The sequence below is a fragment of the Schistocerca nitens genome, chromosome 1 (assembly GCF_023898315.1).
Source record: "Schistocerca nitens isolate TAMUIC-IGC-003100 chromosome 1, iqSchNite1.1, whole genome shotgun sequence".
In the NCBI taxonomy this organism is placed as follows: domain Eukaryota; kingdom Metazoa; phylum Arthropoda; class Insecta; order Orthoptera; family Acrididae; genus Schistocerca; species Schistocerca nitens.
Genome location: NC_064614.1, coordinates 893422256 through 893443538, shown reverse-complemented (window position 1 = coordinate 893443538; position 21283 = coordinate 893422256). Strand labels below are relative to the sequence as shown.

The window sequence follows — 21283 nt, the reverse complement described above, 5'->3', positions numbered from 1 at the left end:
CTTTCTATGTATTCGCAATACATTACATTTGTCTATGTTAAGGGTCAGTTGCCACTCCCTGCACCAAGTGCCTATCTGCTGCAGATCTTCCTGCATTTCGCTACAATTTTCTAATGCTGCAACTTCTCTGTATACTACAGCATCATCCGCAAAAAGCCGCATGGAACTTCCGACACTATCTACTAGGTCATTTATATATATTGTGAAAAGCAATGGTCCCATAACACTCCCCTGTGGCACGCCAGAGGTTACTTTAACATCTGTAGACGTCTCTCCATTGATAACAACATGCTGTGTTCTGTTTGCTAAAAACTCTTCAATCCAGCCACACAGCTGATATTCCGTAGGCTCTTACTTTGTTTATCAGGCGACAGTGCGGAACTGTATCGAACGCCTTCTGGAAGCCAAGGAAAATAGCATCTACCTGGGAGCCTGTATCTAATATTTTCTGGGTCTCATGAACAAATAATGCGAGTTGGGTCTCACACGATCGCTGTTTCCGGAATCCATGTTGATTCCTACAGAGTAGATTCTGGGTTTCCAAAAACGACATGATACTCGAGCAAAAAACATGTTCTAAAATTCTACAACAGATCGACGTCAGAGATATAGGTCTATAGTTTTGCGCATCTGCTCGACAACCCTTCTTGAAGACTGGGACTACCTGTGCTCTTTTCCAATCATTTGGAACCTTCCGTTCCTCTAGAGACTTGCGGTACACGGCTGCCAGAAGGGGGGCAAGTTCTTTCGCGTACTCTGTGTAGAAACGAATTGGTATCCCGTCAGGTCCAGTGGACTTTCCTCTGTTGAGTGATTCCAGTTGCTTTTCCATTCCTTGGACACTTATTTCGATACACCTTGTTGGTATATTTTGTGTACAACATTCATTTCTGTGTTTTCAGAGTTTTACATCTCTCTATCATGTTACCATTTCATTCACGATATTTCAAGTTTCATCTATACCCCAAACTAGTTTTATGTTGCAAATCAAAATTCCTTTTCCAGAAGTTTACAGGACAGACTGCATGACCAAAATTAAGAGAATTTATTTAAAAATAAAATAAATATTAACATAGATCAAATAATTTCCAAATTAATGAAAGGATGCTGTTTCTAAACTGATGGGTGATTACGGACTTTATATAGGAAGATATTAAAAACTTTAAGTGCTTTTGCACAAGAGGGTAGGGGTGAAATATCTTGTGATGTTCAGAATTTGATACTGTGGTTCTGACAAAAATAGTCAACGTTGTCATCAACAGTAAGATAGTGTAGACACAGTGAAGCATTAATAGTGTATTGTCCTTCTAAGTGAACAACAAGATTTCAACAGCACTGTAAAATTTGTACACTTCCTCAGGAACCTAACATAACATTTCACAAGGTGTAAAAGTGAGTTATTCAGATTCAACTTGCCTGCGGGGCCGGCTGACAGGTGGTGTGCACACACCACTGCCTTGAGACACTTCATATAACCCTGGAGCAGAATTAACCCCCTCTCATACCTGAACTTTGTGTCTCTTCTTATTTGTGGGTGGAATTACAACACTTCCTAGTTTCATTAACCAAGCAAATTTCAGGTTTGTTGCCCAAGAAATTTGTACCATTAAGTATTCACACTTTACTTTTGCTTTCTTCCAGTTAATAACAGTATATAAAAGTATTGTGTACCTGTTAGTCTCGAATATTTCAAACCCGTAAATATCCAGAATTCCCATGGCTTTTGTTGTTTTCTCACTGTCAGGTTTCAACGAGACATTAAGCCTTGTGACAAGCCATGTGAAAAGGCGATCATACACAGCCTTCGCTAAGGCATCACGAGCATAAAGAGCTGTTTCTCTGTTGAGAGGTGTTGTTACAACATCACCACGTGCCTCGATTGTTCTGTTGATAAATGCGTTCGTTAACTGTTCTGCTTCGCACCCCAGTAACTGGAAATAAGCAACCAAAATTAGTTTATAGTTTTTAATGGATAGTTACAACACATGTTGTAATTAATGTCAGGATTTGTTTACTCTATAGACATTTGTGTCAATGTAAGTCACCACATTTCAAAAGAAAATACCTGTGCAATGGCTTCAACACTTTCCAGTTTTGAAACAACAGCTCTGCCCTCCACTTCTGTCATGCCAACATTGCCCATATGGAGAACACTGGCAACAATTGCAAATATATCATCCTGTTCTTTATCTGTTAGTTCTATTGTCGACAATGCAGATTTTACCGTCTGAAATTGTGCTCTGTCATCTATTTCATCTACTGCACCTTTTTGCTGCAGAAAAAAACGGTGTCACCAAGATTAGATATAAGTATTTCTTTTGGAGTTAAGTGAACAAAAAAATAGGATAGATATCATAATTGTACTCTCAAAGCAGTCACTTCAGCTTGTCTTCAAGTTGGTTTAATCCATCTTGTTCACTTTTGACAAATAACTTTTTGCAGTAATAGAAGTAACCCCAAAGAAAGAAGAAGATAAAATCTCATCTAGGGGTTATGAGTGAGGGACCAGGATGTTGCAGAATATTCTATAATACAAATGTAGTTATTACTTCACAATTCTTTCATATAATCAGGACTATGCAACTTCAATAGTCCCCCCCCCTCCCCTCCCCTCCCCCCAAGTTAATGCACTCAGTGTCAACTTGGGAGGGGGGGGGGGGGGAAGAAGAAAGCACAAACTCAATTACAAACCTCTTTTTATTACTACTTCATATCCATCTTTTTACATCCATCACTATTATTACACCCACAGCAAACAAATTTTGTACCAAAATTTCATGCGTGCAATAGACCATACATTACTTACATAAAATAATTATGCTTTACTTACCCCTTGACTAAAGTAGAAATAACTATCAAGATCCCTCTTTAACATCAGTTTTGACAACATTTCATCGTCAGCTCCAGCCAACAACTGATAAAAGATATGGAAATTTCTTTCTCCTGGATACTGATGAACCACTCGTGATTTTTCCAGTAAGTAATTCAAGATTTTTCCACCAACAGGTGAACCCTGAGAGTGACAGAAGCAAATTAAAAGAAGAAAATATTATAATATAGCCAAAATAACACACACACAAGATGTTACTGTCTCAATAACTGCAAATCTGAAAGATCCTTCAATAGATGTATTTTTGTTTATAACAGACAGTGAATATTATATTTAAAGAATATCATATGGAGGGACAGAAGCACTCAATATTTTACTGTAAGAGAGAAAATTCACTTATCTGCAAGTAGCAGCTTGGAATGAAGGCACTTGACTTTCACAATTCATGAAAGTATGATGAATGAGGTACAGAAAAAATTGAGCACAATTTAATATTTTGACTTTTCAGTAATTAGCATACATCATAGTAATATGATGCTGTAAACACAAAATATTATTGCAGTTACTAATATGAAAATTCTAATAACTCAGTGACTAAACTACATGTTTATTCATTTTCTGGATAAAACCCATGTACACAACATAAATTGTAAAGGGAAATGCAAAATAAATTGTAAAGGAAACGGAAGTAGGTTGTACACAGTGTCTGGAAAGTAACTAGGTATTGTAAAATGGTGGTAGAACTTTTGATATTGATAGAAGCATAACGGAAATAGTGTGCACATATAAGTCATTCAAGAAGGTTTGGATTTCTGCAGTAATGGCACAGGCATGCATCAGTTGGCTCCAAGGTCATACTGCCATCCTGGCACCACTACAGCTGCAAACATCTGGCTGCCAGGTCAGACCTACACTCCTTGCTTGGCACATGTTCCATTTCCCTTGATCCCTCCCCACTTTCTTTTTTCCCCACTCAGTGAGTGCTTGTTTTTATATTTTCTGCAGTACAGGTGGTATTGTGAGAGGAGCTGCACATGGCAGTTGAAAGGATGGCTGATCACATGACTGTTCAACAGTGAGCACAGATTGCTGCACATTATGAAATGTGGAACACTCCCATCCTGTTGCAGAGGTGGTGGTGTACTGTGAATAGAGTGAATGCCACAATTCGTCCAGAGACAATAAAGAGTTTTAATGACCACAAGTTCAGTGAAAGATGCAAGATAAACTGGTTGTCATCCACTTCTCAATCTGTTGATACGTTGTGACTGTGCAGGAAATGTTTGCAAGCATCCCTTTGAAATCAACATGCCAGGCACCACTGAGAGTGGACTCACAAGGTATGCTACGTATCAGGTCTTGCACAAAGAACTGAGTTATCGAATGTAGAAATCTCATCATGTGCAATAGCTGACACTGGAAGACTGCGATAGCAGAATGGAGTATGGAGAATCGACGTTAGGTTGGCTTGAAGATTGGCTCAGTTGTTTAATAACATCCTCTGGAGTGGCGAGGCTGTATCCTATGCGGGATGTTTTATGAATAGACACGACTGTCAGTTTTGGGTGGAACAAGATCCTGGTATTACAGTGGAGAAATGCAGTCTGACGAGAAGTGATTGTACAGTGCAAAATGACTAACATAAGTGCTATTGGGCCATTTGTATCTCACAAAACAATTAATGCAGAATGCTACCTGTAGATGCTCAAAAATTATGTTTGGCCCACAGTATCTGCATAGTATAACACTGAAGGTATTATTTTTGTGCAAGATGAAGCAGCACCTCATTCTGCAAATGCTGTATATATGTGGTTGGATAAAAAGTTTCCAGAATCTCCACTGGGAAGATGTGGACCTCATGTGTGGCTTGCAAGAAGCCCAGACCTGACACCAGGTGACTTAGGGCTGGGCAAAATATGAGGTGTTCCGGAAGAAATCTCACACACTGGGAGAATGGAAGCACAGATTCAGGACATTACCTGCAACATCCCTCATGACTTCCTTCAAAGGACTCTCGATTCCAAATCTGTCCGAGACGATTGGTCGGCATCACAGGTGCAAAATTTTTTTTGGAAATTTGTGGTAAGGTCTTATGGGACCAAACTGCTGAGGTAAGCATTCAACATATGCATTCAATAGACCTTTTTTTCAACACCTAGTTACTTTCCAGACACCTGATATACCTCGTCAATGGAGAGGTGGTCAGATACACAACACAAACTTCGACTGGACAAAAAATTGGAGAAGAAAACTGATCATGGCCATATTAATCAAAATACACTATCATGACATGAACTGGTTTAGGGAAACCAAAGAAAATCTATTTTTGAATAAGCAGAATTTCATTCCTTCTAAATATGAATCCAGTGTCAAAGCCACTGTGTTCCTTCACTCAGTAACAGTAAATCATACACCTCAATATTCAAGCACAGAAAAGGAATGTTAAGAGTTACACAAGTTAATATGTGGATGAACAGTAAAGCAACCTCTACATTATAGTTTCAGGAAAAATACTGTTATGAAGAAGTAGCATGTAATATTACAAACACAATAAACACAAACCTCCAAAAATTCTATGTCCATGTATTTTCCAAATCGACTAGAATTGTCATTGCGGTTAGTTTTGGCATTTCCAAATGCCTCCAGAACTGGATTTGACTGCAACAATTTATCTTTTACTCTGTCCACTTCACGTGTATGCCCTGTTGTTTCAGCAACAAATTCCAGAACCTTTTTTGAAGCCTCAGTCTTTCCTGATCCTGATTCACCTGTAACACATTTGTATGTTGACAACCAGTAAAAGACTGAAAAACAGAATGCTCTTCAGTGATATACTGACCTAAAAATACAGCAGAGCAGTAATTTTGTTTTTATACCAGTCAGGGCTAAATTGCTACTTACAATCAAATGAGACAGTAATGGCTGTTATAAAACCAACATAACTTCCATAACATTTTAATAAAGATCCAAATACATTGCTTAACCATACCCTACATTAGTATGTGTAAAGTAATAAACATAATATTAACCAAAAGAGACTTTGTTTGTTAACCTCAGACACACACTTTTTAAGGGACTTGACCATAAGAAATGATACAGATATCCTTGGTGACCTCCATTCCCCTAAATTTGATGATAGGAAGAGTATCTGAGATTAATAGAAATGAAACTAACAAATTCAACTGAATTACAAACAAAGAATAATTATATGTACCATATCAACTGAGGTGTTCAGTGCTAGGTAGTGGTAAGCCACACAAAGAGAAGTATTGGGATTTGTACACTTTTCATATCCCCTAGAGGTTGGCAAACCACTGGTGAAGGGAGTGGGGGAGGGGGAGGACCTAGGAGATGGCAGCTATATCAATTCATTAGAACACTGTCTCTACCAAACATTAGCGCTATCTGTACACCTATATGTAATTATATACAAAGGATAATATTATCTTTTTTTCATCTGTATTAGTAATGGATTGATTTGTAATTAGAAACCAAAGATACAGTCAGTTACACATTTTAAGGAAATGCACTTAACTTTGCTTTTTTTAAGCAATTCACTATTCTTCTTCTGGCTGTTGTCTGAACTAGATGTAATTCCGCAAACCTTATATTATCCATTCAATAATAATGCTATTACTTTCAAGGGAGTGTGTAACTTTCTTAGACACAATTAAACTTCATTCTAGCTTTTCATTCAATATATGTGTTTAATTTTCTGGCCATTTTAAGTATGAGGGTGTCATATATTTCAGTACCTGAATGAGCTAAGTGCTTCGTACTCTCTATCATTGACTATTTCTTGATTGGAATATAAACCTGCACTTAATAAAACAAAGTCTGATAAACTCCAGTTAAAGATTTTACATATGTCAATTTAAGTGAACTTACATGGTAGACCGTTACCACTCAAAGACAACAGCAAACACTAAACATTGGCCCGATGCAATCATTTAATACTGATGGATATTTAATAAATGTTCTTCATTTGCAGAAGTCTCTCTAATTAAAAAAATATAAAAATATAATTTTCTTTTCCATCATTATTGGAGCATATCCTTTGGATGCAACAATTCACGATTACTAGTACGTCTTCTCATTCATCTGGTCTCTAAAAAAATCTTCTTTGAAAATATCAAACAACTTACAAAAGATAATGTAATTGGATAGGTAAAAAATCTACTCACCAAGTGGTGGCAGAACACTTGCATAAAAAATGGTTATAATGCTTGCATGTTCTGCTGTAGCTTGGTGTGTAGATCCAATTTCACTATATTTTGTCAACATTTATAAAAGGAGACACTTCACAGTGCACACCCTGTTGTTATGTATTACACCAAGACACAGCACACCATTTTTCTGCTTTAGCAATGTACACTGCAACAAGATGGGTGTCTTGCAAAGGTAACAGCATGAATTGTTTGGATGAAAGCATGCATTGTGGAGCCCACAATAAAGCAGACTGTTTTGAGAGTGAATCCTCATGCAATGACAGCATTGCAGATGCTGATTATCAGCCAAATCCATGTGGCATCTCATCAGAGGTAAGCATAAAAAGCATGTAAGTATGTGACCTGCCATATTATAGCATGTGACTGTGGCTTACTGTGACAGTGCAGTACATGTTGTGCTATCAAATAACAACAACAATAATAATAATAATAATTAATGCAACCATGAATTATGTGAAAATTTCTAAGACATTTATCTAGAGTCCATTAACCGTTAATGACTGTTATACATGTGATGGGCATCAAAGGTACCTGCTGTAGAGGTTATTGTGGTTTGCCTTTATGTATCTGTTAAATTTCTCTATAGTTCAGATTGTTTCATAGATTCATGTTATTAGTAATCTTTGCATTCTTTTTTTATTTCACAAGGAGGAAGACTTAACCCCTGTTGTTAGATAGGTGCTCATCTCCTCTGCTAAGAAGGGGAATGCTTCGATGGCAGCAGCAGATGCCGGAGTTGAGTAAAACGGCTAAATGTAAATGGCGGCATAGTATGTTATGTACTGTGACATAATGATTAACCAGGATTAACAAATATTTGAAAATGATTATAATTTTACTTAAATGATGATAATTATGAGCATTGTTACTTAGGAGAGCCAGCATAGAATAATATTGATATTAGTAATACAATTTGCTTCATAAATATATTACAAAATGGACAATTTTTATTTTTAAGGGTCAAAGGTACACGAGCAATGCAACTAGATTACGCTGAGAACAGTATGAATTGTGATGCCAAAAGTTGGCACTGACACTTTGATGATATACAATGGCAAGCCACAAAATTATACGTATTCCTTGATCTTAATATTGCTTTCTCACAATGTACAATAATTTAAAGTGTTCTGTTTCATGTGACAAGAAAATGTATGTAGTACCTAAAAGCACAATAAACATAACTCTTATGTCAATCACGTGATTTATGGAATATTTTTTAACCTTTGTGGCTCTCCTGTAAAATTTACTCATTGTGGCTTACCATTATTGATCCCCAAACAACTCACTTATATTTCCATAATACATTTAAACATAAAAAACAATTATCTACCTGATATGAGAATACATTGTTCTCTGTTTTCCTCCAAAAGAAATCTTAGTGCAGTGTCTGATATGGCATATCTGTAAAAATAAAAATACTGGATTATGGTTTTTGTATGAAGCTTTCCACATTAATAAAACAGCAGTTGAAAAAATGATTTCCCGACAAGCACTGAAAAGGAAACAAATTATAACAACTGGATGATTGAGAAGACTACAGAAATATTATTTCAATGGATAATTTTCACATGACACGGACCTAAACGTTTCATAATTGTATGAAAGAACAGTGTAAATTTAAAATTTTAATCTTGGTAGAATTTAAGTTCTTTGTAAATGCTGCTTTTTTCCTCTGTGAAATACGCTATTTAAACACAAAATGCTCATTAGTGGAAAATATCCTCAAGATAACACCTATTAAGTCTGAGGGCTAGTAATTCTATTACCAGACCAACACAGCAGATATGGAAAAGAATTTGATACAATTTAAAATCTTGACAGTGGAACTAAAGAACTAAGAATATGGCTAAATTTCAACATAAAATGAGAGTGCCATGTGGAAGAGCTCTTGAAATGTAGCTTTCAAAGGCTTGTTTGCTTTTCATGTGCTACGAACGAAGTGCAAGCAGGTCAACAGTGGTTCAGACATATCATGCATACTTTACTTCATTGCTTTAGTATATGTTAATCTTTTGGGACAACACTGTCCCTCCAGGAGAGGGAGGGGGAAAAAACTTTAGTGTTTAGAAAACATCTGTCAGGGCTATTTGCAACTAAAAGAAAATTGAATAATGTACACTACTATTTATTTGACTGAAAATAAGGAATCTGCCAAGTCCACATATATGATTCAGTCCTGTCTGCAAATGAGTACCTTCTAAACAGACCTGAGGAATTGTGAAATAACAAACATATCCCTGTCCACAACACAAGAAGCACTAGTAATGTCCACCATATATCAGCTTAGAGCAGAAACATATCAGTAAAGTGTTTTACATACAATAGTTAAATTATTCAGTAGCTTGCTTACTCATTTAAAGCATCATTGTCATAAAAATTCCTTCACAAATAACCTTAATTAATTTCTGATCGAACTCTGTTTTTACTCAATAGAAGAATTATTGATTTTTAAAACACAGAATTCAAAAATTCAAATTCAGATTGTGTTTAATTTGACTTGTCCTTCATCAAATTAAAGTATATAATGGTTCACGATGGACCAATAAATGCTGTTGCTGATAATGAGAAATGATGCTCCCCTATACCTCATTCCTTCTGATTAATGCTCCTATCATCAAGAGAGAGTTGGATGGTGTTCTTTTACAACCCTCAATGAGAGGTAAACTAACAACGAAGGTTACCGTCTTTTAAATTCTGTTTGCAGGTTAGTGATTTAAAGCTCATTAGCCAAAAGATTCTGAGGAAAACAGCTCTGAAGTTTGGCATGCACTTCATATACACGTCAATTTATATGCTGTGCCAGAACAGTGAAATGGCTGCACCTCTAGTGCACTCACTTGCCACACAGGTGATCCAGGTTCGATCCTACATTCAGGTAACTTTTTATTTTTTTGTTAATTGTTTTAAAAATTATAACAACTTTTAGATAAAGTTAACAGCCTAAAATATTATCAATTAAATCACAAAGAATTTTATTTAATTTATGAAATGACTGTTACTATTGTCATTAAAATGTTATTACATATCCAACAATTTTATGAACTGTGGAGAGGTTAAAAACATTCATAGTAAATTTGAAGAACTGTTTTCTACACGGAAGAGTAGAGTATAGATCTTGCCCTATTGTACATACACACAGACAGATGATTAATAAGGCTCAGGACCCTCATAGAATTAATCAAACAGTGGTCCTTACCTGCTACAGCATATATACACATTTGCACCATCCTTAAACCTCCAGAATCTTTAACTAATATTGCAGTTCATTCTTGACTTTCACTGTGGCAGGGGCGAACAAGAAAATCCTGAGTTATATGATGAAATGATTCAGGGTGATGAAAAATAATCAACATGTACATTTAAAGCGATTCCTCCAACATGCACTACTCTTCTTCAATCTTGTGGTCGGCCGGAGTGGCCGCGCGGTTAAAGGCGCTTCAGTCTGGAACCGCACGACCGCTACGGTCGCAGGTTCGAGTCCTGCCTCGGGCATGGATGTGTGTGATGTCCTTAGGTTAGTTGGGTTTAAGTAGTTCTAGGTTCTAGGGGACTTATGACCACAGCAGTTGAGTCCCATAGTGCTCAGAGCCATTTGAACCATTTTTTCAATCTTGTGACAACTATTTTTACAGACAGGCAAACAATTTAATAAAGCATATTTAAAATTGCACTTATCTGATTGAAAATAATACAAAAAGAAGTTCCTGTGAATACCGTATAAAAATACAATTAATAGTGCATCATCGTCATCCAGTATGCCTCATACACTTCCATGCTTGCTGATGAAACAAAAGTTTTCATGAATGTTAACAGAATATGTTTTCCAACAGATCTTTTAAAAAATGACCGCTTGTGTAACCAATCATCCTTCATAAATTGTGCATGATTCTGATCTTGTATAAATAAAACCCTACCTGAAGCAGTTGTTATAGAGGTAATTAAAGCTTTAATTTTCTTCCATTATATGCATCTGAAATTATTCAACTTTATAAAAACAAAATATTAATTGTAGTACACATTTTATGCTAATTAGCTCTAACAGTCATTTCATAAACAAAATAAAATACTTTGTCTTATAATAGATAATATTTTAGGTAATTAACTTTATTTAAAAGTTGTTATAACTATTAAAACAATTAAAAAGCAAAATAAAAAGTTACCTGAAGGTAGGATTGAACGTAGATCGCCTGCGTAGCAAATGAGTCCACTACAGGTGCAGCCATTTCATAGTGCTGCCATAATGTATAAATGAAACAGCACATGAGCTGTGCATGAAACTTTTAGAGTCCTTTTTCTCAGAATCTTCTGGCTAGTGTGCTTTACAGCTTTTGTGGGTGGACACCCTTAAGGTATATTATTAACGAAGTATCATCGTCAATTGAATTTCTGAGACTGTAGCATTCCATTCTTAGATGAAGTTCATAAAGTGTAATATGAAATATCTGTAGATGACTTGCACAGTATTAAACACAGGGATTTTTCATCTTTAATGGTTATGTTTAATTAATTGATTATGAACTGAAAATAGCAGAGACATACCAGCAAAATTTTACGCATCACAACACAATGTTATACTTTGTGCTCTCACATTTGAATATGATTTTAGTGAATGGATATATAAAGTAAACGCCATATGAATATGATTTTAGTGAATGGATATATAAAATAAACGCCATACTAATGTTTTAAACATCATAGTTGCATAATATAGTTGCAAAATATCAAAAAGCAACTTTCAATGAAAGTTTAAATTCAAGTAAACAATGGGCTGAATTATGATTCTACACTACCTTGAGCCATATGTATTTTAATGACATGGAACAACTCTTGAGGGGGAGTATTTTTAAGAATTTTTCTCAACTAGGATACTGCTGGTGCTATATATAAAAACATTTGTAGCTAGAGCATAATTGTGTTTTAAAATGAACAAATTTGTTGAAAGTAAATAAATCAAGATACTTCCAAAGAGACATTAACAATGCAGAACAATGAGAAGTATACATGTACACATGAGATACATTAAATACAAGTATGGAAAACAGAATTAAATTCTACTCACATGTGTGGTGAAGCTTCATAAAAATGTAGACCTTTATATTGTTTAACTGCTTCAGGAGTGTAAATTCGCAAATTTTTATATGGGTTGACTGATATCAACACAGTTCCAATGTATGTCTGAAAGAATACAAAAAAGGAACTTCATAACATATTAGAAATGCATTGCCAACTACATACTTTGAAGTAACTTCCTATCTTCTGCAAGTAGACTAAACATTATTGTAATCATATAATATGCAAAATGTAATCTTCGTTATGTGGATACACAAAACATTTTGAAGAAGACTCTTCTTTACAAATGAATATGAAGAGATGTGGGGTGACAGCAGCTGATAGAGTAGTAGAAACAAACGAGAGATGGCAAACACAGTCAAGTCAATACCACTGAAACAGTGTGTGCATCCAGCAACACAATACTGTTAGTTGAACTTATATGCTTTTTATGTGTTTGATCTTTATTGAATACACCAGGGTGGTTGAACACCAACTAATAAAAAGTGCAAACTGTTTTAGGTGAATGCTAAGATGGTTCCTTTTTATTAAGCAATGGCCAACTTCCAGCCCCATCCTCACCTACTCCCGTCATACTTTGTTAATGTTTTATATAAAAATATATTATGTCTGTAATTTATCTGACAGGCACTACATTACATTAATACTTGTTCCTTAGATCAGGAACACGACATTTCGTAATGATGTGGAATGTGTCGGCTTAACATAACTTTTCTTTACGCAATATAATTCCCCCCCCCCCCCCCCCCCCCAATACTTCATATCTAACAATTCATCCATTGAGAGATGGAGTTGTCATTCAGAAATTCTTTTAATTTGTTTTCAAATGCTGATTGGCTATCTGTCAGACTTTTAATGCTATTTGGTAGGTAACCAAAGATTTTTGTGCCGGCATAACTCAACCCGTTCTGTGTCAAAGTCAGATTTAACCCAGAAGAGTGTATATAATCCTTTAGCGCTTTGCTATTACTTTTGAATTGGAATGGGTTGTTAATAACAAATTTCATAAGTGAATATATGTAGTGTGAAGGTACTGTGCATATGCCAAGTTCCTTAAATAAATGTCTGCAATGTGATCTTGGGTGGGATCCAGCTGTTATTCTGATTATACACTTTCTCTTAATGATGAATTACGCCAAAATATGATGACAAACGAAAGCAGTGAATGAAAATAGGCATAGTAGGTTAATTTACTGATATGTTTATCACCAAAATTTGCAATAGTCCTAATAACAAAAGTAGCTGAACTAAATGTTTCAGCAGAACATCAATGTGTTCCTTCCAATTCATTTTCTCATCAATGCATACACCCAGAAACTTTTAATATTTTGCCTTAGCAACAGACTTCTGAATGAAATTTTCACTCTGCACCGGAGTGTGCGCTGATAAGAAACTTTCTGACAGATTAAAACTGTGTGCCAGGCTGAGACTCGAACTCAGGGACCTTTGCCTTTCATGGGCAAGTGATATACCAAGCACTTGCCCACAAAAAGCAAAGGTCTATCTGCCAGGAAGTTTAACAGACTTATGTTCAAAGTCTATATTTATCTATGGTGTTACAGAATTTACTGTGCAGCATTGCATATTTTGTGTTTTCTCAAAATGTTGTAAGAGTTCATTTGCCGAGAACCACTTAATAATTTTCTGAAAGACATTATTTATAATAGCTTTGCATCTTCATGGATAGTGTGTGGCAAGTCATTTATATATATTAAGAACAATATGAGACCCAAGGCTGAACCCTGTGGGACACCATTCTTGATACTTCCCTAGTTGGAGGACTCTCGTGATTTTTGCAGACAATCTGTAATGTCAATTTCAATCTTCGGCATTCTTCCAGTTAAATATGAATGAAACCATTTGTGCACTGTGCCACTCATACCACAGTACTTAAGCTTATTTAGAAGAATTTCACAATTCTCTCAGTCAAAAGCCTTTGAGAGATCACAAACATATCCCAATGGGTGATGTTCAGTTATTCACAGCATTTAATAATTGATCAGCAAAGGATATATAGCATTTTTTGTTGAAAATGCCTTTCTGAAAACCAAACTGACAGTTTGTTAGTAATTCATTTTTACAAATATGTGAAGCTACTCTACTCCTGAATACATTACTTTTTCAAAAACTTTCGATAAAGCTGTCAGAAGTGAGACTGCGTTGTAGTTGTCAGCATCAGACCTATTACCCTTTTATGCCATGGTTTAACAATAGCATATTTCAGTCTGTCTGCAAAAATGCCCTGTTTCAGTGAGCTACTACATAGGCAGCTGAGAATCCTACTGATGTGTTGGGAACAAGCTTTTAGTACCCTGTGGGAAATGCCATCAATTTCATGATAGCTTTTACTTTTGAGTGAATTTAATATTTTCATAATTTCAGTAGGTGAGACAGGTTGAATATCAATTTTATCAAATTGCATTGATATTGCCTCTTCCACATACAGCTTTGCATTTTCTAATGAACAGCTGGATCCTATTTTCTCTACAACACTTAAAAAAATTATTATTAAAAATATTTTTTACTTCTCACTTTGTGTCAGCAAACTCTTCATTGAGTTTGAAAGAAATAATGTCTTCCCGTGCTCTTGGTTGCTCTTCCTGTGCACTTGGTTGCCCTTTTCCATTTTAACCATATTCCAAATCGTTTTAATTTTATTATCAGAGGTGCTAACTCAGACCAATGCATATACAGTGCAGTCTTTTTTATAATTTTTGATTGCTTCTTGATCATTACTCCTTCTAGCTATAAGATACACTTCCCATTTCCGTTTAGAAGATATTTTTATCCCTTTAATAAGCCATGGCTTTTCAGATGGTTTCTTACAACAATGTTTCATTGTTTTCAAATATACTCACAAAAGTATAAAATAGGTTAAATTTTGAATTATCACTTGGTTCCCCATCTTGTGTTACTTTAACATATCTAGTACCTGCCTGTCTGAACTTCTCACAAAACTTAATTTCATTCCATATTGTATCATTGGACGCTGATCTTAGCCTAAAAATTTTGCTGCAATCCTAGCCAATTTATCCTTCCCTTTCCTATTGAGACACAGGCCATGCCTTGTGAAGTCCCACCTACCAATACCATCCACAGGAACCAAATCTATGCCTGACAAAGTAGCCGGCTGAAGCAGCTGATCTAGCTCCATATTGACCCTCCTGACAGAGCCGTTCAATTGGGGCCAATCACATGAAAGCAGGAACCAAGCCAACATTTGTATGGTTCACTGCAGATGCTATTTTTACCAGGTCACACTCAATATTATAGGTCTGATCCCTATCAATAGTGTTTCCTGCTCCATCCACTACCACAACATGATTCTGCTTTGTAAAGTCTTGCACGATGATCCTACATCCTTTATCAGTTGGCCAAGACATGCACTGGGCTTGAATAACCTTTTGACCTGGTAACTGTCACCTAATTTTCCCTGCAAGATCTGGCCCACACCTCTTCCATGGCTACTACCTAACAGAACTTTCCTCCTACTTTCTATTTTTTTTTAAACAGTTGCTTTCCTGGTGAAAGTCTGTCAAGTGTTAACTACACTTATGTATACCTAAGCCTCTTCCTTAGTTAACTGAGGTAGCAAGGCAAATCTTTTGTTTGTGCCAATGATGAAATTGTCAGATACTGTTGTCTCTCTGTGGCCCCTATTTCTTGCTACCACTTCCCCCTGCCTTCACCCTTCTCCCATCTTAACGTCACCAGTTCCTCCCTAACACTACCCAGTTCAGCTTGAAGTGCTCTAATCTTCCCTTCCTGTTCGGCTACTATCCTATCACTTCAACACACTTTGCAATACCATGGAAGAGACCTATTTACTTCCTCAATTCTCATGTCCGATACTGTTCTCCTGAATGGTCTATGGATGAATAAATAAATAAGTTTTCCTACAGTTGATGTTGTCCTCATTAAACAATGGAAAGTCCAGGTTGAAATATCAGTAATTACAAAAAGGACAGATTGCTACTCACTGTAAACATGACACAGTGAGTTGCTGACAGCACAACAAAAAGCAAAAAGACTAGACTCTGCAGTCTGCCCAGAGTGGCACATAGACGGTTGTATCAAATTTCATATACTCTTTTGTCCAACGGAATGATACTTTCCTCTGCTTCTTTTGCTAATGGATAAAAGAGTCCCCATCATTCAGGTCTCATTTTATTTACTAGGTAGAAATATCCTATTTCTGAATTGAGCTCTGATAATCAGAGCAAATAAAGGGCATTTAGTGTTTGATTCTTTGTCAACACTTTTACTGATGGACCACAAGTTTGACTACAAGAAAATGGGGAAGGAAATTGACAGTGACTTTGTTTAAAGAATTGTCACCATATTCATTCCTGGCAGTGATTTAGAAAACTTAAATGAATATGAATGGAGAGAATTTTAATCCCAAATCTCTCAAATATGGTAGATTCTGAAAATACTGTTTCAGTTATAAGGTTTTCTTTATTATTATTATTATTATTATTATTATTATTTTTCAATGCTTAGACGATGACCAGTTTCAATCTATGCTGTAATGCTCAGTTGCGAATGTTTCTCTGGAAGTGTTATTTGCTCACTAGTGTGAGCTTATTAGGCTACCCAATGTGCCTCTTTGTTCTATGAGAGTTAATGACCTTCCATTCTGATAAATATGTATTTAAGTTCAATGAGAGTACACAAACACTCCAATGCCCTTGGTAACATGTGTCATACTGTATCAAAAACAATGATTTTTTACCGTAATTTTATTCTGTGTTACCTGGAAAAACAACTGCAAAATATTATTGTTTGTACATTGTTAGTAAACAGCACACGCATTACTGTTAACAATAACTCAAGTGACTTTCTGTGATGGTCATCATCCTATGCACTTGGTAAACTATTCGTTCAGATCAATACAGGAGGTAGGGAACATCAAAATAAACATACTTAGTTATGGTACATATAGTCCCTGACAGCAATTTCTGATGCTAGTGACTATTTGCACAGAAGATAGGTTATTTATCGAATTACAGCAGTGGCATTCACAGGAACTACTCAAATGCACAACCACTGGTCTGCATGCAATACGTCATCGGGTCATTGCTTATCATGTCCGAAGATTCCTGGCATATCTGCAATGGTACCAACAATGACAGCAATTCTAGCAACAATGACAGCAATTCTAGCAACAATGACAGCAATTCTAGCAACAGTGACAGCAATTCTAGCAAGAAGGACTTATTCCATTTTCACAACTGTTTCATACACAAGCTGCTTCATATGCTCCCAGAGAACGAAATCCTCACACGTAAGGTCAGGTGAGCTGGGTGGTCAGGTCATACGATTACCTCAGCTGATACATTGATTCCCAAAGGAGGCTCTCTGATTATTGCTCACAGCAATGCTGGACTGGGACAGTGCTCCTTCATGCTGGAAGTACATCCTTTGACTAACATTCAGATGCAGATACTTCTGCAGTTCTGGCAACACATGTTCCGTAAACAGAGTAGCTTTGAAAGTCAGCATGTTCCTAATTGAAATACTTTCGTTTTGATATTCTCTACCCCCTGTAAAATTTGAACAAGTAGTTTTGTGACACCCTGTGTACAGAAACCTAAAGGAAACTGGCAGTTTGAGATCATTATTATTTCACATGGCAAAATAAGTATGGTTAAGAAAGACTGCTTTCTGCTATCTGACAACTATCATGTTTATTTACAGCCTCTATACTATAATTTATATAATTTCCCTGTAATTAGTTTCCAATTATAAGACATATATGATGCTGCTTACATATATAATGTCTTCTTTGAATCGCTTACGCAGATTTTCTACAAAAGCAGATTCACTCTGATAGTCCTCCAAAAGGACGAAGTCCTGTACTCCCACTCTGTCCCTCCTATGCAGATCACGATCCATTGTCCTTCCTCTTGAGTTCTGCTCACTAGAAAGGAAAAGAAAGAAACATGATGAGTGAGTTTATTTGATTTTTTTCACACAATACAAAGCTTGGACCATCCAAAATTTGTGCATATATATTTTACAAAAAAAGCCCATTCTCTGAGAAAAAACTGAGCTTATGCTACTTATCACAAATACAGGTTGTCCTCTGAGGAATAGTCAATATTCAGGGATACGACGGGAACAATCATTCAAAGCAAAAAGGCCTAGTAAAACACAGGCCTTAAAATGCATATCCTAAGAGCTATGAGCACTACTTCACCACTGATATTGTGAAACGAATCTCTTCTACTGCAAGTTTCTTGCTTTCCATGATTTGGGAGGAAGTAGTATGGACCAAAACAAGAAATAAAAGTCCAGTGAATATCTTAACGCTCACAAGATCAAAAGTGGGTTTTGAAAATACTGTAACCTAGTCAGGTGCTTTGTATTTTAAAATTTTGAATAAAAAGTTATGTTTTTAATGAGGTCTTCTAACAGATCCCATAAATGTTTTAAATTTTTCAGTTAAAGCTTACACACCAACATCTCTTTAAAAAGTGTGTTGTGAGTAAAACCATCAATAACAAACTTTTTTTTTTAAGTTTGTGATGGTTACAGATAAACCCCCCCCCTCCCCCCTGGGGTATGTGTATGTGTTACTGGAAATGCTTTAGTACTTCTAAGACTGTGCTAAAAGATATTTTCTACTTCTTCAAACTACTTACATATCATTAAAGAGTGGACAGAAAATACTGTCCCCTTCCTCCCTCCAGGTAATACACAGTATTGAAAATATGTTGGTATTATGAGAGGTAAGAGCTATGAGCACTTGTTCAGTAGAAGAGACATGTTTCACAGTAGTGGAGATTAAAAATTGCTCATAGCTCTTAAGGTATGCTAAAAATCAATAGGAACAGTCTTGATCACTGTGGCAACAATACTTATACATATCTTGCTCTGTCTGCTGCCACCAGCAGCAATGATGTCACTGTAAGCCTGAAGATGGTCTGAGGAAAGGAGCGAAACCAGCTGCCAACAAATAAATTTAACATTTTATACCAATTGCTGTGCTCCAAACAAGAATGCTGTCTAAAATCTAAAGGTGTGCACTTTAGAGCCCAGGTGTGCACTTTAGAGCCCAGGTCTGCTAGGCTTTTTGCAGCAAATGATGATTCCTGTCATATCCCTGAATTCTAACCATTGCTCCTGGGGCACCCCTTGTAAGGCATGTATAAGGAAGGAATCATGCTGTGTCATTAGTATAGTGTTTTTAGCAACAGCTCACTTTCATAAATCCATTAACATCAAGCAAATGAATACAGATTCTGCCACTTAAATCACATAAAAAATTACCAATCGAGATGCCCAATTCAAAACTGTGAATTTGAGTACAGTATTGGAGCAAAAATTACTTGGGGGATGCACCAAGCAACCTACTTGAGGAAGCCTACACAAACAAGTATGAGCAATAGTTTCAAGAAGATGATCATTTAATCAAATGAAACTATAAGGCTCCAGAGACCTTTTCCAGTCTCAAACACGTACGATGCACTATGCAGTTCGAAGTGACGAATGAAAATTTGTGCAAGGCTGGGATTTGAACCTGGGCCTCCTGCTCACTAGGCAGATGTGCCAACCACTGTACCATTCTGGTATAAGGACTCTGCAAAACTGCACAGACTACACTAGCACACCTCCCTCCTCAGTGCAAATTTCCAATAATGACACAGCCCACTTGGTATTCTCCCTAAATTCTAACAGTGCAGAGGCTCTCCAACGGCATTGGAATAGCACCTCAGAATTGAATGAAATGGAGGATCCCATCTGCAACCCAGGCAAAGGAGCTTTAATCAAATGAAACTACATGGCGCCAGAGACCCTTTAAAGTCTCAAATGTCTGTGATGTAGATATGCATCGTAATTGTTGTTACTGGATCATATCAATAGAAGTCCTCTTTATTATGCTATGGTTAATACTAAGAGGATTAATCTATGTTAAATTGTTGATGATAATCAGCTGCACAGAAAAAGTGAATACAATCATCAAAGCTAATTGCATTAGAATGTGCCCAAATTCGACATGTTGCCAGTAAGAAACCAACAAGATTTTTCTGATAAAAGTGAGAATAGGAAATAAATATGAAAACAGGACAGAAGAGTAATGAACGCACTGTCCCCATGCTATTCTACAATAAGTTAATTCAATTTATGAAATTTTTATGTTCTGATATAAGCGATGAATCTGAGACCAAACATAATAAGTTCAAGAAGATCTTTATAAAATCCTACAAAATAACAGACTAAATGTACAAAATGAATCTCAGCGTCTTATGCAAAATGGGAAATTTCCACATTCACTGTTACTGTAGTTGTAGTAGTTGTTTAACTTCACATGCCATGACAATACGACTGCCACCTGAACAGTAAACTTAGAAATTAAGTTATTAACGAATATTTTTATATAGTGATACATCATATGGCTTCATGTCGGCAAAGTCAGAAGAAAAATCCCAATGTTTGGAAATTATGTCTGAATACGACTTTCACTTCAGAGTGCATTACATGCCATAGCTTAGATTCCAATGAAACTGTAGATTCCCCTATAATGCTGCATACAGTGGTGGAGAATCTTTATTAGTGAAACTTTCTTCAGTTTAATACTTTTAACTGCTTTTCATCCATACAACATTAGCTCAAAAGGAAACACACATAGTAATTACAAAGCTGTAGGTAGATAGCATTAAGTTGTTCTGGATCAGAGTGTGATAGCCTGTCGGCTGTGAGTTTGTTCTTGATGATATACCATGTACACTTGACAGGACAGTTACCTTGTGCAAAAGTTACTTGTTGAGAGTGAATAATAAAAGCAACAAACTCATCAATAATAAATAACTTCAAGGATCACTGAAGTTCAGGCAAATATCCAGCAGGAAGACTGCATCCTGATGTGACCATCCATACAATGTAAGAGAAAGCTGGCTTATTTGTAAAGGCAACTCATTTTCCTTATTTCATACTATAATTATGTCGCTAATATGCTCATCGCAATCAATACTGATGGATGTTAGTAAGAACACAAAATATTTCTAGGCTTAAATAAAGGAGATGCTGCCTAACAAGTTTAATATGACTATCTGACAGACAAATCATCTTCATACCATCATCTTTTCTAAGAGCCACTTAATGAAAATGAAACATTTTTAACATCAAGACATAAGTGAGCTAATGTCCA

At 36.1% G+C, this 21283-nt stretch overlaps 1 protein-coding gene across 5 annotated transcripts in view; it reads right to left on the bottom strand.

The window, feature by feature from the left end:
* LOC126192013 (unconventional myosin IC) overlaps positions 1–21283 on the bottom strand; it is a 431394-nt gene that overhangs the window by 54553 nt on the left and 355558 nt on the right. For all 5 annotated transcript variants that reach the window (XM_049932574.1, XM_049932572.1, XM_049932575.1 and 2 more), the window contains 7 exons: positions 17902–18052; positions 12119–12234; positions 8390–8460; positions 5393–5598; positions 2831–3013; positions 2066–2272; positions 1672–1931 (listed from right to left, as the gene is read on the bottom strand). In XM_049932574.1, the coding sequence (XP_049788531.1) occupies positions 1672–1931; positions 2066–2272; positions 2831–3013; positions 5393–5598; positions 8390–8460; positions 12119–12234; positions 17902–18027 (1169 nt within the window). In that variant the 5' untranslated portion in view covers positions 18028–18052. The remainder of the gene's footprint in view (positions 1–1671; positions 1932–2065; positions 2273–2830; positions 3014–5392; positions 5599–8389; positions 8461–12118; positions 12235–17901; positions 18053–21283) is intronic.